The sequence below is a fragment of the Rhinolophus sinicus genome, chromosome X (assembly GCF_036562045.2).
Source record: "Rhinolophus sinicus isolate RSC01 chromosome X, ASM3656204v1, whole genome shotgun sequence".
Lineage (NCBI taxonomy): Eukaryota > Metazoa > Chordata > Mammalia > Chiroptera > Rhinolophidae > Rhinolophus > Rhinolophus sinicus.
In genome coordinates this window covers 35,956,763-35,980,107 of record NC_133768.1, presented here as the reverse complement: position 1 = coordinate 35,980,107, position 23,345 = coordinate 35,956,763, and the positions used below count along the sequence as shown (strand labels likewise).

General features: G+C 40.8%; 1 protein-coding gene across 1 annotated transcript in view; it reads left to right on the top strand.

Annotated features, from left to right (window-relative positions):
* The first annotated feature begins 17,796 nt into the window (after positions 1-17,796).
* MAOB (monoamine oxidase B) overlaps positions 17,797-23,345 on the top strand; it is a 137,039-nt gene continuing 131,490 nt past the window's right edge. The window contains exon 1 of the mRNA XM_019717754.2: positions 17,797-17,953. Within this exon, the coding sequence (XP_019573313.2) occupies positions 17,908-17,953 (46 nt within the window). The 5' untranslated portion in view covers positions 17,797-17,907. The remainder of the gene's footprint in view (positions 17,954-23,345) is intronic.

Genomic DNA, 23,345 nt, shown 5'->3' with positions numbered 1-23,345 from the left:
TTGTTTGGAACCACAAAAGACCCCGAATAGCCAAAGCAATCTTAAGAAAAAAGAACAATACTGGAAGTATCACACTCCCTGACTTTAGCTTGTACTACAGGGCAACAATAATCAAAACAGCATGGTTTGGCAGAAAAGCAGACACATAAACCAATGGAATAGAATTGAGAACTCAGAAATAAAGCCACATAAATATGGACAGATAGTTTTTGACAAAGAAGCTAAAAACATACAATGGAGGAAAGACAGCCTCTTCAATAAATGGTGCTGGGAGAATTGGATAGCCACGTGCAAAAGAATGAAACTGGACTGCTATTTGTCACCATGTACCAAAATGAATTCAAAATGGATCAAGGACTTAAGCATAAGACCTGACACAATAAATTACGTAGAAGGAAACATAGGTACTAAACTTATGGACCTTGGGTTCAAAGAGCTTTTTATGAATTTGACTCCAAAGGTAAGGGTAGTAAAAGCTAAAATAAACGAATGGGACTATATGAAACTTAAAAGCTTCTGCACAGCAAAAGAAACCATCGACAAAATAAAGAGGCAACCAACTGAATGGGAGAAGATTTTTGCAAACAGTGCCTCCGATAAGGGGCTAGTATCCAGAATATACAAGGAACTCATGCAACTCAACAACAAAAAAACAAACAACCCAATTGAAAAATGGGCAGAGGACTTGAAGAGACCTTTCTCCAAAGAGGACATACAAATGGCAAATAGACATATGAAAAAATGCTCAACATCCCCAATCATCAGAGAAATGCAAATCAAAACCACCATGGGATATCACCTCACCCCAGTCAGAATGGCTATCATCAAGAAGACAAATAGTAACAAGTGTTGGAGAGGCTGTGGAGAAAAAGGAACCCTCATACACTGTTGGTGGGAATGCAGACTGGTGCAGCCATTATGGAAGGCAGTGTGGAGGTGCCTCAAAAAATTAAAAATAGAATTACCATATGATCCAGCAATCCCCCTCCTGGGTATCTACCCAAAAAATCTGAAAACATTTATCCATAAAGATACGTGTGCTCCAATGTTCATTGCAGCTTTATTGACGGTGACAAAGACATGGAAACAACCGAAATGTCCTTTGATAGATGAATGGATAAAGAAATTGTGGTATATATACATAATGGAATACTATTCGGCAGTAAGAAAAGATGAAATAGAACCATTTGTGACAACATGGATAGATCTTGAGATTATAATGCTAAGCGAAATAAGTCAGACAGAAAAAGCAGAGAACCATATGATTTCACTGATATGTGGCATGTAAACCCAAAACAACAAAAGAACAAGACAAACAAATGAGAAACAAAAACTCATAGACACAGACCATAGTTTAGTGGTTACCAGAGGGTAAGGGGGGAGGGGAGTGGTAAATGAAGGTAAAGGGGATCAAATATATGGTGATGGAAGGAGAACTGACTCTGGGCGGTGAACACACAATGGTATTTATAGATGATGTAATACAGAATTGAACACCTGAGATCTATGCAACTTTACTAACAATTGTCACCCCAATAAATTTTAATTAAAAAGAAAAATGCCCCATCAGCACAAAAAACAATTGCCAAATGCATTTGTTCTGAGCCCAGCAGGTTAGAGTTTCTATTTGCAACAACTACAACTATTATTTTCTGAAGCTTGATAATGCCCTGTTAGCTGGAATTTGTTGGCCAATGTCTCACATACAGCAGAGTATTATATGACTACAGTCACAGAAAATGCTATGACAATTTCACAATATTTCAGCTTTTTCGTACTTGTTTTTCATAGCCAGGAATCCTGTATTCTAATCTGGGCCATATAATTGGTGTTGTGGTTTGCAGTAGAAAGGGTTTTCAGAGATGAAATTACTTCCTGTTCTTATTTAGAGCCTTCTGGCTGTTCTACTGCCTCACTGTTAGGGCCTGCTTGATGCTGACCTTACTCCTTGTCCCCAAGTCTTTAGAAGGGCCACTGTAAGGAAGTGACGGCAGAGATGTAGACCAAATAGCTCCAAAGGTCTTTTCCAGCTCAGTGGTTCACATTATCAGTTCTTTTAAGATTGAAAGGTATTAACTTCTCATATGTTTTGAGGAGATGGAAAGTTTATTTGTATTTGTTCTGGGTAATTTCATGTGGAGAAGAAAGAATCTGAACAATTTGCTAAAGTAGGAAGTAAAGGACATGGGAAAAGTTCATTTGTTTAGCAAATCCTCTATTACCCAACATAGTTGAACAATATTTTCCAAATTAACACAATTTTATCATTCCATTATCAACTTTCAAATCATTTGAACATAATGAAATATGCTTAATAAAATTATAGTGAATAGATTAAAAATATTTTATTCTGGAAATCTTCATAAATGAACACAAGTAGAAAGAATAGTATATTGTATTCCTCATGTACCTACCATCCAGCTTCAATATCTATCACTATTTTGCCAGTCTTGGTTTATTTACAGCCGCCATTATTTTTTCCTAGTATGTTTTATACCAACTCTCAAACATGTTTTTCACCCTCGAATATTTAGTATACATCACTAACTGATAAGGATATTTTCATATAACTACCATACCCTTACCGCATATATCAAAATGAAAAATAATTGCTTACTACCATCTAGCAGCCAGTCTGTAGTCAAATTTCTCCATTTGTCCCCAAAATATAGTTGGTTTACTCTGTCAAGACTCAAACAAGTCTACACATTGCATTTGATTTGGTCTCTTGTTACTTTTATAGTGAGTATATTCAATCTGTTTTGTTGGTTAATTTAGGAAACAGGCCAAGATTTCAGAGGCTCTTGGAATCCTTGGCCAGATTCCGTAAGTGGTTATATTATAAGAACATCAGACTGTAGTTTAGAACTTTGGGATAGAGAACTTCTTCCATGTGATACACAAAGAACCAAAGTGAGACCATAGCCTTTGTTATTTTGCCTTTTTCATAAAATGTGTAAAAGGCTTAGGTGAACTTTGTTGGCTTTGTTGTGCAAATGCTATAGCCAAAATTTTCCAACTTAAAACAAATACCAGAGGGTAAGGGGGGCGGGGGGTGGGGGGTGGGAGATGAGGGTAAGGGGGATCGAATATATGGTGATGGAAGAAGTGACTCTGGGTGATGAACACACAATGGGATTTATAGATGATGTAATACAGAATTGTACACCTGAAATCTATGTAATTTTACTAACAATTGTCACCCCAATAAATTTAATTAAAAAAAACAAACAAACAAATACCTACAAAACACTACCTAAAATCAAGACTGTCTATTAGAAAAATCACTGTAAAATTTGAAGACATTTCTACTGCAGGATTTTTATAGGTGCAAGATATTTCAAGGAAAGGCTCATGGATCATTTGATTTATTGAGAGAGAAAACACAACATTTCCAGTAAAATAAGAGCCTTTACCAAAGTGGCTGAGTAGCTAGGCTCGGGAAAATGGAGAAATCTTGTGGACAGGGAACCAAGAAGGAAAAAAATCAAGCAGGCATAATATAGAAGTTACAAGATGATTCTGCAAAGTGACTCAGTAAAGGTATGTTAGCATAAAAATTAAAAAAGGGGTAGCCTGAGGAAGGCTAACAGTAGAAGACAAAAAAGTCCTGCCATTGTGCATTAACCTGCCATAACCAAGTACCATAGACTGGGTGGCTTAAAGTAACAGTTTTGGAGGCAGGAAGCCTGACATCAGAATGTTCACAAAGTTGGGTTCTAGTGAGGCTTCCTGGTGTGTAGATGGCCACTTTCTCACTATATCCTCACATGGCAGAGGGAGAGAATGAGGGGGAAGGAAGAAGTGAGGGAAAGAGAGAAGGAGTGAGTGCTCTCTGGTGTCTCTTCTTAATAAGGGTACTAACCCCATCATTAGGGCCCCACCCTCATTTAAACTTAAACACCTCTCAAAGGCCCCATCTCCAAATACCATTACACTGGGGCTAGGGCTTCAATATATGACTTTTTTTGGGGGGCACAATTCAGTTCATAGCATATGAGAACTGTGAAAGGGAATGAAAAGCATAGTTCTGTAAACCCCAACATAGCACCAATTGTCTCAAGACATGAGTGGCACTATTCTCCTGGGAAACGCAAAGGCAGAAAGCATATTTAACAGTTTTTCTAGTCCCTAAGTAGGAAATGCAACCTATGCATGCCTTGGATGGAAGAGGAAAAAATAAAAGTGATAATGTAAGAAGCATGATGCCAACTTATATAGAGTATAAGAAAGCAAGGCTCGAAAGGCAGGCAGCTCTTTGGATTTTCCACTAATTTAGGGTTCAGATAAAGCTAATGGATAGCTGGACTTAGCAAGTTGTTAAAAACTAGACTGAAAGCTCTGTAAGGGTAGGGTCTGTGTCTCTACATTGTTACTGTTTCTAGCACTTAGCAGAGTGTCTGCCCTGTGATGGGTATTCAATTAATACATGAATATGTGAAGTATTTAATCCTCATGGAATTAAAGTGACGACACATGTGCAATTGTTATTGTGCACCTGTCAGCCACTCTGGTTATATCAGGAGCTGTGAGGATGTGAATGTGTGTTCCCCGTCCTCAAGAAAGACATGTATTCAACAAATACAGTTTAAACTGAGTGATACTACTGGTGTTTAGGGATTTGGGGTAAGGGGAGATGAAGTGGGCATGAACACCTGGGAAACTTCATGGGAACAGAGAGATTGATCTAGACCTTGCAGGAGAGGCAAGGAATTGGGGGAGGCAGAGGGAAGAGAGAGTAGTCTGGTGATGGGTTGACAAAGACAGAGAACGGGGAAAAAGCAAAGATGCAGAGGCTATAATTGGTCTGGGTGATGGCAAAGAGGCTTGCTTAAAAGGCTGTGCATTTGGAATTGTGGGGAGGGCTGCTAAAAGCAGGGGGATGAACGTCAGCTCAAGGGATGCCGTGAAGCCAGGTAGAGAAGTTCTTAGATGTCATGCAGACCCCATAGGGCAAGGTTGATCACATTTATTCATCTTTTCTCTCAATATTTCTGAATTTAAGTCATTGTTAGGAAAAATTTCCCACTCCCATTTTATAAGGATTTCACCCATGTTTTCTTTTAGCACTTGTATAGTTTAATTTTTGTTCATTTTACATTTAAATTCCTGACCTATATAGAATGTATCCTGGTATGTGATGTGAGGCACGGATCCAATTTTCTCCTTTACCTTACAGCTATCTAGTTATTTCAATACCATTTATTAACAATTCCATCTTTGGAGGGATATGTCAAGAAGACAGAGAAGTCAGCTTGAAGGGGCATCCATTGGCCGATTCAAAGGCAATTTGAACATCAAAATAAATAAAGATAATAATGGATTATAAACCATTTAATAAAATAGGGCAATTTGAACATCAAAATAAATAAAGATAATAATGGATTATAAACCATTGAATAATATAGCAGTCCATACTGCTATAAACAATAAGTGAATACAATGAAGGTTTGATGAAGAATAAGATTATTTAGTTTCAAAGTACTTCTTCAGAAAATAGTTATTAACTACAAAAGAAAAAAAAGTACCTTTATAGTAGAAGCCTGGAAGATGGCATCATAACCAAGATATCAAAATTAACATCACTAGTAATCAGACCAATTTAAATTGTACCCGAAAGGATGCAATTAGAAGAAGAGAGATACAGTTCTGTGATATTTCTACCAAAGATGTATGATACAAATCTAAACACAAGGAAACATCACACAAACCCAAACTGAGGGACATTCTACAAAATTCCTTGACTAAAGTCTTCTGAAGTGTCAAGGTCATGAAAGTCAAGGCAAGACTGGGAACTGTTTCAAATTAAAGGAGTCAAGGAAATAGCACAACTAAATGCAACATGATTCAGGACTGGGTCCTTTTGATAGAAAAGACATTATTGGCACAACTGGCAAAACTTGAATGGGGTCTGAAGACTAGGTGGTAATTATGAGTGAACGTTAATTTTCCCATTTTGCATGTCATATTGTGGTTCTGTAGGAGAATGACTTTGTTCATAGGAAGTACACACTAAAGTATTTTGTGGAGGTGATGATGGGACATCATGTGAACAACTTATTCTCAAATGCTTCAGGGAAATAAAGGTTCTTTGTGCTGTACTTTCACTTTTCTGTAAGTTTGAAACTGTTTAAAATAACGTAGTTATGGAGAAAAACAACCTACATCATTTCCTCACTGATTTGAAATTCACCTTTTGTCACATAGCAAATTTCCATGTGTAATTGAGTCAATTTATGAATTCCATTCCATTGGTTTGTCTATTCATGAGTTAATGCCACTCTGTTTCAGTCATAGAGGCTTTTTAAATATGTTTTTATACCTAGTTAGTATAAAACTAAAGGGAAGCTTTCTGCTTCCCTTTATTTTTCCTCCTCTTTTTCAGGATTTTCTTAGTTATGCTAAGGTAAAATTGTCTTTATTTGCATTATCTTTTATGTAAAACTCAAATTAATGGAAAAACTACTGCAAGTGACAAGAGATTTTGATAAAGTAATAGGTTATAAATTAATTCTACAAAAATGAAAGTCCTCCATTTTAAAAAAAGGAGTATTATATTCAAAGATATAATGAAACAAAAGGTCTCATTCACAATAGAACAAAATAAATAAAAGAAAATACCTAAGGGACAAGATCCAAGATGGAAGCATAGATAAATACTGTGCTTGCCTCATTGCGTGAACACCTCAAAATTACAACTAAATTATAGGACAATCAACCTGGAGAACCATCTCAAGTCTAGCTGAACAGAAGTTTTATAGTTTTATAACTAAGGATATATAGAAGAAGCCACATCAAGACTGGTAGGAGGAGCAGAGACATGAAACGGGCTGGCCCAAAACCTCTGTGTAGCAGATGAAACTTGGGAAGGATATTTTGGCCACAGATGTTCCCCAAGGAGGAACAAGTGACCACAGCCCAACACTAGCTCCCCAGCCTTGAGTACTGGTGTTGGGAAGAGGAGCCCCCACAACATCTGTCTGTGAAAAAAAAGTGGGGATTCCAACCATCTAGGTGGGATAGAATGCTTCAGGAAACCCAGATGTCCTCTTAAAAGGCCAGCACAGATGTGCCTGCAGGCACTCACACTGGGCTCTGGAGGAGGGACAGTGACTCAGGGGGCCTCACAGACAAACAGAGGGGCAGACTGAGGTTTGTGGCTGCAGGTGAGGGCTGGAAGATAGTCACCATTTTCCCTGTATGGGGTCCTTCTCCCATGCAGCCAGCAGTTGTACCACTGTTCCTGTGTTGAGGCATCCCCTATGCTCATGGCCAAATCAGCATCTAAATTGGTCTGGTTAGCTACTATTGCTTCACCCTGGTGCCTCACTGAGACCTCATCCCACCCAACTCCATACTGCATAAGGCTTTATCAGCAGCTGAAACTTACAGGAGTTGGCAACTGGCAGCAGGCCTCAGTGTGTCCTGGCTTTTCGTAGCGATATCCCAGACCCAGATGTTCTTGATTCACAATTTGGCCTCTCCCATGCTCCTCAAGGTCCAGCATAGTCAATGACAAACTATGGATAAATTTATAACTCCTACCAGGTAGTCCCTGACTGGGCACAGGCAGTGGTGACCTGGGCCTGCACTGGAGCCCCTCCCAAGAGTCCCCAGAACCAACGTACTTGCAGGTTGGCATTAGACCACTGCAGAGCACCACTCATTTAACCCCACAAGTAGCACACAAAAGGTAGTCTCAAAAGACACCAGAGCCCACGGGGGTGAAGTGGGGGTGGCTAGGAAAACTGCTTCATGTGGTAAGCCCCCCCCCCCCACAGAAGCCCATAAGCTGTGTTCCACAGCCAGTCAGCCTGAGGGTCAATCCTACCCACTGATGTGTTAATAGTAATCAAGGCTCAACAATAACAGGGAGATCCATGATGACAGAGTAGATAAACACCGTGCCTGCATCCTTCCATGAACACATTAAAATTACAACTAAATTATAGAACAAGCAACCTGGAGAACCATCTGAAGTTTAACTGAACAGAAGTCCTATAACTAAAAATATAAAGAAGAAGCCACGTTGAGACTGGTAAGGGGGTGGAGATTCAGAAGGGGTCCCAAACCTCCCTGTGGAGATTCCCCCCAGAAAAGCGAGGGACCATGGCTTCCCACACCAGGCTCACCAGCCAGAGTACTGGTGCTGGGAAGAGGAGTTTTCACACCCACAACACCTGGCTGTGAAAAACAGTGGGAATTCTGACCATGCAGATCGGACAGAGGCTGTGGGAAACCCAGACGTCCTCCTAAATAGCCTGCAAACGGTCTCACTCACTCCCAGGCACTCACCTTGGGCTCCAGCAGAGGGTTGGTGACTCGGGGAGCTTCAGAGACATACGGGTTGCAGACTGAGGTGTGTGGTTTTGGGGAGGACTGGAGGAGAGTAAGCATTTTCCTGGTGAGGGGGTCTTTCTCCTGTGCAGCTGGCAGGTGGGTGCCATATTTCTTATGTTGAGCCTGCCCCTACCATGGCCAAATATGAATCTGATTGGCCTTGTGAGCTCTGCTGCTCTGCCCAGCGGACTCATCTGGAACCCTGCCCCACCCAACTTGCACACAGCTGGAGGCACTTTCTCTGCGAGCAGCCAGCCCCTCCTACATTGCACTCTTTCTTGGAAAACTATTGGAGTCCATAAGCCCCAGGTGGGCAATGACTGGTGTCAGTGTGCTCTGTGACTTTTTCTGCATTGCTCCAGGCTCAGCACTGGCACCAAACCAGAGTCTACATTAATCTGGTGACCACAACTCTTCCCACTCTAGTGACTCCCTGAGATACTGCCTCACAGAACTCATGTATTGCACAAAGCTTTATCAATGGCTGAATCTTATGGGAGCCAGCAGATGGCAGCAAGCCTCTGGGTGTCCTGGCATTTTGTAGTTACCCCAGGCCTGGTACTGGTTGTAGCCATCCTTGGTTTGCAGCATGGCCTCTTGCAGTATGGCCTCCAGTTTTAACACAGGCAGCGAAGAACTATGGATTGTTTGTAGCTCCTACCATGTAGCCCCTGGACAGTTACAGGCTGTGACTGACCTGGGCCTGAACCAGAGCCCCTCTGGAGAGGCACCAAACCAATATACTTGGAAGATGGCTTTAGACTATAGCAAAGCACTGACCAATCAGCCCTACAAGTGGCACACTCAAAGGGTGGCCTCAACAGGCACCAGATCCCACTGAGGCGAAGAATCCCACTCAGTGGGGTAAGCCTCCTGAATAACAGCACATAAGCTGTGGATGTGGTCAAACCCCACAGCCAGTCAGCCTCAAGGTTAATCCCACCCACTGACATGCCAATAGCAATCAAGGCTCAATTATAACAGGTGAGCACACACAACTCACACAAGAGACACTCCTGGAGCACCTGGCTCAGGTGACAAAAGAGACTGTGCCACTGAACCCCACAGGGCACCTACCACACAACGCCACTTGGCCAAGACAGGGAGACATAGCAGATCTACCTAATACGTAGAAACAAACACAGAGAGGTAGCCAAAATGAGGAAACAAAGAAATGTGTCCCAAAGGAAATAACAAGAAGTGAATCCAGAAAAAGAACTAAACAAAATGGAGGCAAACAACCTACCAGAGACAGAATTCTAAACAATTGTTAAAAGGATGTTCAAGGAACATAGTGAGGACTTCAACAAAGAGATTGCAAGCATAAAAAAAGACAGAGAAACCATAAAAAAGAACCAGTCAGAAGTGAAGAATATAACAACTGAAATGAAGAAGGCACTAGAAGAAATCACCAGCAGACTAGATGAAGCAGAGGATCCAATCAGGAATTTGTAGTACAAGGTAGCATAAAACACCCAATTGGAACAGCAAATAGAAAAAAGAATCCAAAAAGAAATAAGGGTAGTTTAAAAGACCTCTGGGACAACATCAAGTGTAACAACATTCACATCATAGCAGTACAAGGAAAAGAGAGAAATCAAGGGATTGAGAACCTATTTGAAGAAATAACTGAAAACATTCCTAACCTGGCAAAGGAAATAGACATACCAGTCCATAGAGTGCAAAGAGTCCCAAACAAGATGAACCCAAACAGGTCCATACCTAGACACATTATAATTAAAATGGCAAAGGTTAAAGACAAAGAGAGACTCCTAAAAGCAGCAAGAGAAAAGCAAATAAGAGAGCTCCCATAAGACTGTCAGATTTCTCAACATAAACTTTGCAGGCCAGAAGGGATTGACACAAAATATTCAATGTGATGAAAATTAAGGACCTGCAACCAAGGGTACTCTACCCAGCAAGATTATCATTTAAAATTGAAGGACAGGTAAAGAGCTTCTCAGACAATAAAAAGCTAAAGGAGTTCATCACCACCAAACCGGTATTACAAGGAATGTTAGAGAGACTTCTTTAAGACAGAAAATAATCAAAATTATGAATAATAAAATGGCAATAGCTACATATCTATCAACAATTCCTTTCAATGTAAATGCATTAAATGCTCCAATCAAAAGACATACGAGGACTAAATGGATTAAACAAACAAACAAACAAACAATCAAACAAACAAAAACCCTTACATATGCTGCCTACAAGAGACTCAGTTCAGATTGGAAGACACACACAGACTTCAAATAAAAGGATGGAAAAAGTTAATTAATGAAAATGAAAGTGGGGATAAGGGGAAGGTGAGAGGTTTTGGGAACGTACAGAGGGATAGTGGATGGGGGGAGGGGGGTTCACACAGTGTGAGGGATATAAATGATAAATGTCTAAGTTTTGCTTTGTCTTGTGCACCTGAAACTAATTAAAAAAAAATGTAATTCAAAATGAATCATAGATATAAAAATAATGCATAAACTACAAAGCTTCTAGAAGGAAACTTAAATGAGTATCTTTTTAATCTGGGTGTAGACAATGTTATTTTCCAGATACTACGCAGAAAGAAATACATAGAAAAGGAAACATATTTGTCAACTAGGCTTAAGGAGAATGAAGAACTTCTGTCTATCAAAAGATACCATTAAGAAAATGAATAGGTAATCCAAATGCCTTGAGAAAATATTTATAAAACTTATAATAAAAAGGTGGGAAATAAAAAAAAAAAAAAAAAAAAAAAAAAAAAAAAAAAAAAAAAAAAAGAAAGTGGGGGAAAAAAAGCTGGGATAGCAATAATTATACCAGACAAAATAGAATTTAAAACATAGGCTATAACAACAGACAAAGAAGGACCCAGTAATCCCATTTCTAGGTGTTTATCCAGAGAAACCCAAAACGCTATGTCGAGGGGACATGTGCATCCATATGATCATTGCAGCATTATTTAAAATAGTCAAGATGTGGAAGCTGCCTGGGTATCCATCAATGGATAAATGGATAAAGAAGAGATGGTACATATATTCAGAAGAATATTGCTCATCCATGGAGGAGATTGTGTGTTTGCTATCTATCTGCGGTGGCGTAGATGGACCTGGAGGGTACAATGCTGAGTGGAGTACATCAAACAGAGAAAGACAGATATACTGTGATTTCACTTATATGTGGAATCTAAAGAACAATATAAACAAACAACAAAAACAGAAACACACTCATAGATACAGAGAACATTTTGATGTTTGACAGATGAGAGGGGGATTGTGGGGTTGGGTGAAAAAAGAGGAAGGGATTAAGAAGTACAAATTGGTTGTTACAATGTAGTCATGGGGATGTAGAATATACCACAAGGAATATAGTCTATAATATTGTAATAACTATCTATGGTGTCAGATAAGTACTAGATTTATTTGGGTGATAGATTGGAGGGGTGTTGGGGAACAGGGTGAAAAAGGTGAAGGGGTTAAGAAGTACAAATTGGTAGTTCTATAATAGGTATGGGGATGTAAAGCATAGGGAATATAGTCAATAATATGATAATAACTATGTATAGGGCCAGGTGGGTAATAGACTAGTCAGGATCACTTCTCAAGTTATACAAATGTCTAACCACAATGCTGTACACCTGAAATGAATATAAAATAATATTCAATGTTAAATGTAATTGAAAAATTAAAAAGGGGGGAAGGTGAAGGAGAATAAGTGGTTCAAAATTCCAGATGTAAAACAAATAAGTTATGGGTATGTAATGTACAACATGGGAAATATTTTCAATAATATTGTGATAGCATAGTATGGTGTGAGGTGGTTCCTAGACTTATGGTGATCACTTCTTTAGGTATATAAATGTTGAACAACTATGGTGTACACCTGAAACTGGTATAATGTTGCATGTTAGCTATATTTTTTAAAACAAAAATCGTTTTTAAAAAAGAAAATACGTAGGCATAAACTTAACAAGATAGATCCAAAATCTATATGAGGAAAGTTACAAAACAGTTTGCAATACACAAGATCATACTTGAACAAGTGGAAAAACATTCCATGTTGGTGGATAAAAAAGAGTGAACATCTTAAAGATACTGGTTCTCCCTAAGTTAATTTTATAAACAGATCTCAATAAATTCATGTCAGCCTTCTTGGGGGATTGTCTCAGCTTCCGAGAGCCACATTACCATCCCCAGGCAGCCCACATCCAATGAAGGATCGAGGCAAGAGTACAAAGGCCTGTCCTCTGTTCCAAGGGGAAACAACTCTGCAGGGCTGCTCCAGTGCCAGAGCTTGGCTGAGGCTTCCATTGGGACTCTATCCAGCTCAACTTCTTCAATTTCCTGTTTCTTTCCTTTCCCTTGTGCAGGCATGGATCCTGAGAGCACTTCCTAATAAATCTCCAGCTCACTAACCTCTCTTAAAGTAGTTAAACAAGGAATCCATTAGACTGTGGTGGCTCTGATGCCTTGTAAGCCTACACAAGCATACCAGAACCTAAGCCAGAGTCAATGCGCTTGTATCTGAGAAATCAAAATTGAAGAACAACCAATTACAAACAGTCATCTAGGCTTTCCCAAATAAGGCAGCCTTAAGCTCTAGCCAATCAAATGATCTCCTTGCTTTCACATCTGCCCTATAAAAGCCTTGCCTCTCAGCTCCTTTCATGGAGTACTCCTACCCACTTCCTGTTTGGCGCTGTCCCATTCAAATAGATGTTTGCTCAAATAAACTTCTCAATATTTTAATGTGCCTCAGTTTGTCTTTTAACACTTGTATGTGCTTCCTGGGTAATCCAGGTGCCCTCAACCTCGTGCTTTAGGCACAAGGCTATTGTCTACCACTGGAGAGAATCACCTCAGTCCAATTTTGAAACCACTACACTCCTGAGGAGTGATAACTTCCTGTAGTGCCTCCAGTTTTCCCTCTCTTGTAGAGTATTTTTCTTCCCTTGTAGATGCCTGGCTTACAAAACATGATGATGCTGCCTATTCTGAAGAGGCCCTGTACCACTAGCCATACTCAGCTGCTGATCCACAATCTTGGTTGTACTGCCACAGACAAATGGGTCTTGGTGAGAGCTTCTAAACACCCTAATTATGTAATATGCTACATATATTTAATATGTATTATTATATATTATCATTATAACATAATTATAATACATATTTAATATATCATTATATATTATAACATTATAATTAATATGCAATACATTAATTTATGTAATATATTTGCATTATTATATTTAATATTATTATATATCAGAGGTATGTTCACGTTTTCTACCTTTTGTAATACATTTCAAGTTTTTGCAGTATATTGCCCATTTTCTACCTCACTTACTTTTATAATTGTTCATTGTTTAAACTCCTAACAGTCACAACATCCATAGTGTGAAGAATAATTTTTGTTCTTAAACACCTTCATTGCATATAAACTGGATTTGTATTATTTAGAAGAGTTCAAGTCAACTCAAGGGCCAGCTACTAGCATCATTTTGTATTGTGTAATTCTCCCCACCTGTAACATGCGTTGTTGTGGTAGCCATCTATAAATGAAGCTCTTTTTTCTCATCTGATTATCATAGTTACCAGACTATTGATTGCAATTGTTATCTGGATTCTATATGATATAAATTTCTATTTATAAGAAAACACGGAGAGATTATTTAACTCAGGACTACATAAAAATAACCAAAGGATTGATTTTGCATCAGTGATGTTACACTATGAAATTAGGATAATATAAATAAGAATAATTAATTGAAAATAACTCTGTTCAACAACCAATAATTAGAGTACAATGGACCTCTAATATTAATTTCTAATTTCCTCTCCCAAAAGAATTGGTGAAAACCCTTAACTTGTTGTTCTTAAGAAATGTCTGTTCTGATCTTCTCTTCTACCTGAGCTGTATATTTGTTGTTTGCTCTTCTTCTGTGTGTCCAACACAGTCCTTGTCATGTTATTTGTTCTGATATGTCACTCCTTGTTTAGAAAATCTTATGATTTGTGGAAATATTTTAAGTCTTGACATCAGTCATTGTAAAAATGTCACTTTGGGTACAGTTTGTTTAGCACTTACATTGCAAATAGGGTTTGTTTTTCTTCAGCATGCTATGCAACATGTCTAGGTATGACCTCTATCTTTCTGAAGCTTTGTTGCTTGGTGTCTCTGACTGATTCATATATTCTGGGGCTCACCCCTCTGTGTTGTGCCCCTTTGTCCCTGTCTTCCTCATGCTATGGCAATTTGGTCATTGGGGCATGAGCTATATAAACTCTGCTTCTTTAGGCAGGAAGAGTTGTTTTTCTACCATGTCAACCTTGTCTCTTTAAGCCAGTTTAATGCATCCACATAGCTGTCAGCTTATTAAGGTGAGTCATGAACAGCCACTTGTCACCTGGCTTGTTCCCTGTCAACTCTACTTTGATCCAGTTCCTGACCAGTTTCCTGGTCCTGGGGGATGTGTTTCTTTTGGCATCTTAAACCAGCCTATGGACATTTAAGTTGGATCTCAAGTCTCTAGCCTGATGTCCCATGAAGAGCTTTGCTTGGATTGAAGCTGGGTGCCCTCAACTCTTAGGTTGCTTGAGGATGTGATTCCCCTATTAAAAAGTCCTTGAGGTCAAAAGCAAGGCCTTGGCCCATTGAAAGTTCCCCTATTGTCTTCTTGGAGATTTGGACACTCTCATATTAAGATCCAAGCTGATGATGGATACTTTACTGCGCAGAATCAGAGGCCTTATTATTTAACAATTGTTAAATTGTTAAAATTCCAATTTAACATTGTTAAAGAGCTGTCCTGGCTTCAATGGCTGACCGTTTCATCATTTGATCCCCCTGTGTATGCTTAAAAAAAGATTAGCAGAGAAGTTGGGAAAAAAGAAACTGATAAGCTCTAGAGAATTTTTTTTTTTTTTTGATTTCCATCCCCTGTCAAGCTTCCAGTATTAAAAAAAAAAAAGATGAAATGCACAACTTAGATAATATCAGGTGAACTCTGTTCTGCACAGCCTGCCTCTTTATTGAAACCTCCTGTGGCATCATAAGAAACTCACTGAAACATCCGTTAATGAAAAGCTGGACAGCACGAAAGAAGTAATAAGGACATTTTATCTCTTTGGCAGTCTTCTAATAAAAAAATGAAAGGAAAGTAAGTTTATTTTAATTGAGAAACATGGATTTCATCAAGTTGAAAAGGCAAATAAACACTGCTCAGGGCAAACAGCATTCCTCTGTGCTTCTTGTTTAGAGGTGTTGAGCATTGCTCCATTGGAACATAAATTAGGTTTATTGTAATTGTCTGTTTTCATATTTGGTTTTCCTGGGATTAACATCATTTCTTATTTGTAAGGGCTTATTTCCAATTATAAGTGCCTGACACAGTGTTGGTGCTCAATAAATTGTTCTTGAATGGATGAGTACAAGATAGTGCATGATCCCTTCCTGTGGGACTTTATTATGGACTGGGAAGAGAAGACACAAATACACACAACAATAATGGTGCTCCCTATCATTTTATTCATTGTTATTTTTTCATTGTTATTATCCAATTAATCAGTATTAGTTTTGTGGTGTTTGTAATAAGTCCTAAAGGTGTTCAAAGATGTTCTTTGTACCCTGGACTGTGTCCAGTTTTTCCCAATATTCCAGCCTCAGGCTTACCTCCCAACTCTTCCTCAGTAGTTGAGTAGCCCTGATTTGTCTTTCATGTCCCAGCAGGAAAGTCATTTTCTTCTGGGGGTCCTCTGTGATTGCCTGGGCTACATTATCAGGCCCTGATGCATGTTCCAGAGCAACATTCAGATTTATATTCGTGATCACTCTTCCTGGATGTATTCCCTGACAAGAGTGTGAGCCTCAAGAGGGCAGGGGAAGCCTCCATCTTGTTTGTCTCTTCTGCAGGGCTCAGCATAGCAGGTGTCCCATAAATGCTTGTATAATGAATAGACTTCGTCTCATTATGATCATCTTGAGATAAAGGGCTCTGGAGCATGGAGCTAGTTCTAGAATTAATGGAGAACAGAGGCCTGGAATAGAAAAGAATGTGCTCAAAGTGTGTGATCCATGGACCAGCAGCACTAGCATCACCTAGAGCTTAATAAAAAATGCAGCTTCTCAGATGCCAACCCAGACCTGAGTGATCTGTACACATGTTCAAATTTGAGAAGCACTGCTTCTAGGGGCCTCATCTTGCCACACAATGCTGAGGGAGAAGACAGACTTTGGGAATTACTCCATCTAAGAGACTTAGAACCCTGAACAGGCCTGGACTACTGCCTGGATGTGGGGATAAGGGGGGCCTCGGAGACCCTCTAAAGGCTCCTATTTTCCTTATGACCAAGGCTGGATTTCTAATTCAACAAATTTGTGACCTCATGGAATACAAGGTAACTGATTACCTTTGTCTGGGGAAAATGCTGTTTGTTAGTGAGTTTTCTCCATAGACACCATGAAACTGCATTTTTTTTTCCTGGCCTAGATGCCAGTTGAACATCAAGAAGAAATAGCCTGCATTGGACTCAAAGTTTTAGATATCCAGGCCCTCGGCTGACTTGGTGTTGCTGGAGCCAAGCAAAACAGAACCCAAGCAGATCTTACAAGTATCATTTCCACCCATCCCACTGGACATGTGATTGACTTGCAGGCTAGGTGAGGGGACAGAGCGTCCACAGCTAAGGAACTCATACAGCTTCAGGGTCCTGTCAATAGAGGTGGATAGGTAGGGATTATCACGGAGGAGGCCAGCATAGGCTGTCTGCAGGGTGAGACAGTGGAGACATGGGCTCAAGGTTCAGGCTCTGGGGCTGTTTTACACCAAAGCAGAGGAGATGGAAGTTTCTAGAATCCAAGTCAGAGCTGGATCAAAATTTTCCCTGTCACTAATGACTTCTCAGTCACAGACATGTCCAAACTCTGTTCTATTCTGAGGACAGCATAAGCTCAGGATATGTTGGTTGCAGGTAGATACATAGACTGGGAGAATCTTACTGGCGGCTTTTTTTTTTTCTTTCTGGCCTTTTATCTTGCCTTCACCCCTCTCTAACTACTTTATCTCATTTCCCTCATTTGTACAATGGGTTATTGTAGGGTTTAGTTGGAATCATACAATGTTAAGCGCTTAGTAAGATGCCTGGACCTGGAAAGAGCTTAATTAATATTTGCTATTATCTGTATTGCTCCAATCTGGGGAGTAATTGGGGTGCTGGAGGAAGACACCCCAATCTGCCACCCTCCCACTCCCCAAGCTCAATGGCACACTAGGAAGGCTGATGGAAAAATACTGTGCAGAAGAAGGTCAAGGGGTGGTGGTCCCAGGGAGGGACTTTTGCAGGCCCCAGGCGGCCTCTTCCCCCAGGCGTCAGGTCTGAGCTGCCGAGCTGCCGGTGGGGGCGGTAGTCCAGAGCTCTGTCCAGCCAGCGCTTGGGCGGCGGGCGGGGCTCGGTTTACCCGCGCCCTGGGCGAGCTATATAGCTGCTCCACTGAGGTGGAAGTGGGCGGGGGCAGCGCAGCAGGCGGGGGCCGACACCGGAGACCAGAGCAGCAGGCATAAGGGCGGCCTGGAGAGGGACGAGCGCCATGAGCAGCAAATACGACGTTGTCGTGGTGGGGGGCGGCATCTCAGGTCAGTTGCGGCTGTGCGCCCTTCTTTTTCCTCCGGCGCTCGCTCGGAGAAGTGGCGGCCTGGGGAGGCGCGCCGTAGGAGGGGGCTGCCCACAGGAGCCCCTAGACAACCCGTGCACCGGCCGGGATCTAGAAGTTCCCAAGTTCCGAGCACAGAACCCTTCCTCGGAGGAAGGATTTGGTGTGCCCCTGCACAGAAGCAGGGAGCTGGAAGTCTGTTGAAGGTCTGGGACCAGACTTTGAACTATTCCCCTGAAAGGCTGCCAAGCCTCCGCTTGCTGGCATTTTCGAAGCGACGGGAAAGGAGGGTGGGCAGGCGAGAAACTCCTAGAGGGTACCGCAAAGGTCTGTCATTTGCCTCAAGCATAGGTCAGTTATTTGCTCCAACTTGACCTGGGCATTCCGCACCCTCGCTTGGAGCAGGCGTGCACCACAATATATTGCTGTTATACTGACACCAGGAAGACGACCTTGAACAGCTCCCAGTTCACAAAGAAGGGGTTGGACTCCTGGGCAGTCGGTTGCCAAAGCCCCTCCTGACCCCGATTCTCTGTGGTTCCGTGATTGTCATGGGTCTACCTGAGGCTACAGGATCTTCTTGGCAAATGCCTCTTCTCTTCTCATCCACTCCTCCCCACCTTCCAGCGCAGGATCACCAGCCGCGGGCGGAAAAAACTTGGCTCTCTGGCCCAGCCCATATTGGGCAGTTATGGTGACATAGACTACCTTCTCAGACGAGGGGAGGGGTAAAGTGGGGTGGGGGCCCGTTCCGCACAGCAGGGCCCCCGAAGACAGAAATCAGAAGGAAGGATAGGGTCAGTGGGGGGACCCATCCTCTGAGGAGGGTCAGGTGGATTATATGGGGTGGGGTCAGTAGGAATCAGCAATGCTCCCAAAATAGCCTGGCGATGTTTTGGCCAAACTTCCAGGGCCTCCTGGTGCTTGAGCAATAATTCTGACACCCATGGATATGTTGGCTAAGACTTGCCCTAACCAGCTCTGAGGAGCATGGGTCTGCCTTACCCCCTGTAAAGCAGGCAGGGCAGAGGTGCTTTGACTCTGCTGTGCCTGGATGGAAACCAGGGCGTTGGATGTTGGGTGCTGAACCTGATCCTGGGCAACTTACTCCACTCCAGCCCTCCTCACCTTTTTCAGTCAGATCTCAGGCTACCACTTCTGTCTGCCTGGCCCTCCTGAGCTCACCTGTGCTAGGTTTTGTGCCCAGTGCCGCAAATACATAGATATAAACACAACAGCATGCTGAGGTGGGTCAAGGCTATACAGATTTAGTTTTCTTTTAGCGTTTTTGATATCTTTTTTCCTGGAGGAACTTGAATTTAAAAGCAGATTTACCTAGGTGTTTTAGGAAATATTACTAAGTGCTTCTCGATGCTGCCTTGCATAGCACCCCATCTTACGGTTCTCTTTCCAGGCCCCCAAAGTCTTTTTCTTGCCCAAAGTATGTCTAAAGGGTTCAGATTCTTCTATTCTCCCCTTATTTTGCCCTTTCTGGTTCATATTCCAAATCTTCAAGTTTACTCAAATCATTCATGTTAGACTTATATGGGAAGCACAGATACGGGTTTAGCTGTTTTCACAAGCAGTGGTGAATCTCTACATTCATTCCAAACTCTCCAAACAAGGAACTGAGGAGTAGACCTGCCTTTTCTCATGAACATCACATGGAATAGGCATTGTTCTAAAAACCAAGAAAGCAGAGTTCCAAAGCCTTATTTAATTGCTTCATCTGCTACATAAGGATAACACCAATTTGTCATGGCTAGATTACAGGGTCATTGTGAAGGGCAAGTGAAGCAGTGTGTAAAAATAGCTTTATAATTGTAACATATGACACAAGGTCCTACAAGAGTTTTGCTGCTTTATTCAGACAATAGGCACTAGGGTAGGCTGTGGTAGGCGATGCAAAAATAGATCACATTGTTATTGTCATGGAAGATTTGTCAATACAGGAAGGGAGATGAGATACCCGAATAAAGACTATACAAGGTGTAAAGTGGTATGTGCCACAAAAAGAATCCATTCATTAATTCATTATTCATTCATTCAATGAACATTTACTTCCTGTCCCACATCTTATGCCAAAAAGAATGAAGGGTGAATTATACAGGGCTGTTGCCCCTGGGGTTCTCACAAGCTATTGTGGGAGGCAGAGTCATGAGCAATTAGTACTAATGACCTATGATAGATGCTTTAGTAGCATATGCAAAAAGTTTTAGAGAAGGTGATTGGAGAGAATGTCTAACTCTGCCTGAGACAATCTGGGCATACTTCACAGAGGAGATGACATTTGAAGTAGGTCTTAAAGAATGACTATGAATCCACCAGGTGACTAGATGAAGAAAGCATTTTAAGCTAAGGAACAGCTTCAGAGGGCAAGAGGGTGGAGGGGTAGGCAAAAAAAAGTGGAAGGGATTAAGAGGCACAAATTTCCAGTTATAAATGTCACAGGGATGTAATATACAGCATAGGGAATATAGTTAATAATACTGTAACAACTTTGTGTGGTAGCAGATGGTTACTAGATTTATTGTGGATCACTTTGGAGGGTATATAAATGTCAACCAATATATTGTACACCTAAAATCAATATAATATTGTATGTCAACTACAATTTTTTAAAAAATTAGTTAATTGAAAAAGGAAAAAATCACATATATGTGAAAGAACATGGTAGCATGCTTAGAAACCTTAAGAACTTCAGTGTGGGGATTTGGGGGGGTCTGATGAGAGACCAAGCTACAAACGTCAGTTGGGATGAATTATAGGGTGTCTTGTATGTCATCCCTAAAAGGTTTAGTTCCTTCCATGGTCATTGAAAGACAACTGAGGATTTTTCATTCACAGAGTGACATGTGTCAAGTGACAGTGTTGGCAAAAAGAGGGACATGAGGAAGAGGAAGAGCAGGTTTAGGGGAAAGATGGGCCATCTGGAGTCGGAGGTGCTGGAAGAACATCCAAGGAGAGGTGTCTAGCAGTTGGAAATGCAGGGAAGAAGTTGGGCTTACAGATGTGTGTGACAAAGAAGTTTTAGTTGAAGCCACTGAAGTAAATGAAATGACCCAAACCAAGACTGTAGAGAGAAGAGAGGAGCCCTAGGACAGAATTGGAAAAGAGGGTGCTTACCTCCACTACCGGGAGGAAGCAGATATTTCAGTCTTTCTCCATAGTTTGATAAGAGAGATGAAGAAACCGAGAAATTGAAAAACACTTCGTTAACCTTAGATCTTAGCTCAGAAGTCATTTCCCAGGGTGGTCTTCCCGAATCCCCCCAGGTGGGATTAGATGCCTCTGTTTAACTCCCCTCTGCCAGCTTGTTCTTTTCCATGAGTTTTTAATTGTTCACTTATTAGTGTAATTACAGGCATACATTGTGTTGTTGCACTTTGCTTTATTGAGCTTCACAGATAGCGTGTTTTTTATACAAATTGAAGGTTTGTGGCAGTCCTCCATCAAGCAAGTCTATACGTGCCATTTTTTCAACAGGTTCAGATGATGGTTAGTATTTTTTAGCAATAAAGTATTTTTTAATTAAGGTATATACATTGTTTTTTAAAAGACAATGCTATTGCACACTTAATAGACTACAGTATAGCATAAATATAACTTTTATGAGCACTGGGAAACCAAAAAAAATTTTAAAAATCGTATGGCTTGCTTTATTGTGATATTTGCTTTATTGTGCTGGTCTGGAACCAAACACACAACACATCTGAGGTATTCCTGTATTTGTTCAATATCTTTCTTCTCCACTAGGCTGTAAGCCTCTAGAGCCCAAAAAGGTGTCTCTTTTCCTTCCCAGAGAACCTCCAATCTCCAGCTCCATAGCTCTGCCTGGCCCAGTTGGCACTTAATAAATGTGTTGAATTAGTGAACATTAATTTTATACCAACAAAGTAGCAATTGATTGGATCTGAAATTCACATCCATTTACTACCAACCCATTTGTATTTCCTCCTAAATCATTTTGAGAATGGGAAACATGGTAAAATCAGAATTTTAGAATTAGTTAGGTGACTGACCCAATGATTTACATTTAAAAGTATCTGAATTTGACTCTGATTTTTAAATTTTGTTAATTATTAAACTTGATACATTCTGGTAATTCCCTGATAGTTTTTAAAGCTGTCAGCAAATTTTAGTCACTCCCATTGAGATAAATAGAGATATACTGGGGTATAACTGGTTAAAATATAACTTCCTTTTTTGATGTTTGAAAAGTTCCAAGGCGATTGTGAAACAGTTTTTTGGAAATGTGTGTGGTATCTATATGCATGCCTATTGATACCTTTTCACCCAAAGGAAAGTCATATCTGGAAACTTGCCAGAGCAGTCGCATTTTCCACATGGAACTGGGCTGCAGCACATTGTTTCTGTCCTGAGGCTTGGTTTTAGTGTTGGATTTGTGGAACCATGGAAACTATCTTTTGTAGTTCTGGAATGGCTCTTTCTTAATCCTCAAAATAGAAGTGAAAAAAAGGGAAACTTGAAACAGAAAGGAGAAAGTTTCTGCCAGACTTGAGAGGAGATTCACCCGTCTGAGGGTGGCACACACTTGGCTGAGATCCTGGAAGAGTTGGAGCTGGCCTTCCAAATTGTAACCAACACCAAGCAGGTGAACTGTGTGGCCAGGAGAGCAAGCCTGCTGCAGGCTGGTGGGACTGGCTTGGTCAGGGAGTGTCAGAGATAGCTTTCAAGGGATGATGAGTTGAGGGATGCAATAGGCAGATATGGCCCGTGTGTTATTGTCCAAGTCGCCTCATCATCTTTGATGAAGAAAGATGGAGAACATCCCTGGGCTCCTATGACCCACCCGAATGTTTAAAAAATAATAATCGTGTAGAAGTGCTTGGAAATTTGTATATCCCAGTAAAGAAGAGGATATGGAGAAGCAGTATGGTAATGTTAAAAGAGCATATACTTTAGCGTCAAACAGACGTGTTGTCAATCCCATTTCCCATATTACCTATTGTGTCACCTTAAAAGTTCTATTACTTCCCTGTTTTGCAGTTGCATTTGCTTTAAGATGAGGCTCCTAATGCCTTTATGGCAGAGGATTAGCAATGATGCACATTATGGACTGTACACAGTGCTAGGATTAGAAAAAATGCACATGGTGGACATTATGGCTTCAGCTGTACATTCTGGAAAATCCATCCTTGTTTAGCTTCTAGGGTTTTTCTATCTATGGGAGCAGAAGCAGACATTTTAGTGTAACCACTTCTTCCTTTTCACCAACTAGTGATTTTTCTTGCTGTGAGGCATTTATAAGGTGGTAACAGGATGCGAGGTATATGTGCAGGCTTCAGCAGGAGCCTGCCTGGTTCCAGCCTTACCTTGCCACAACCCCTTCCCTTTATTACAAGGGGCCTGAG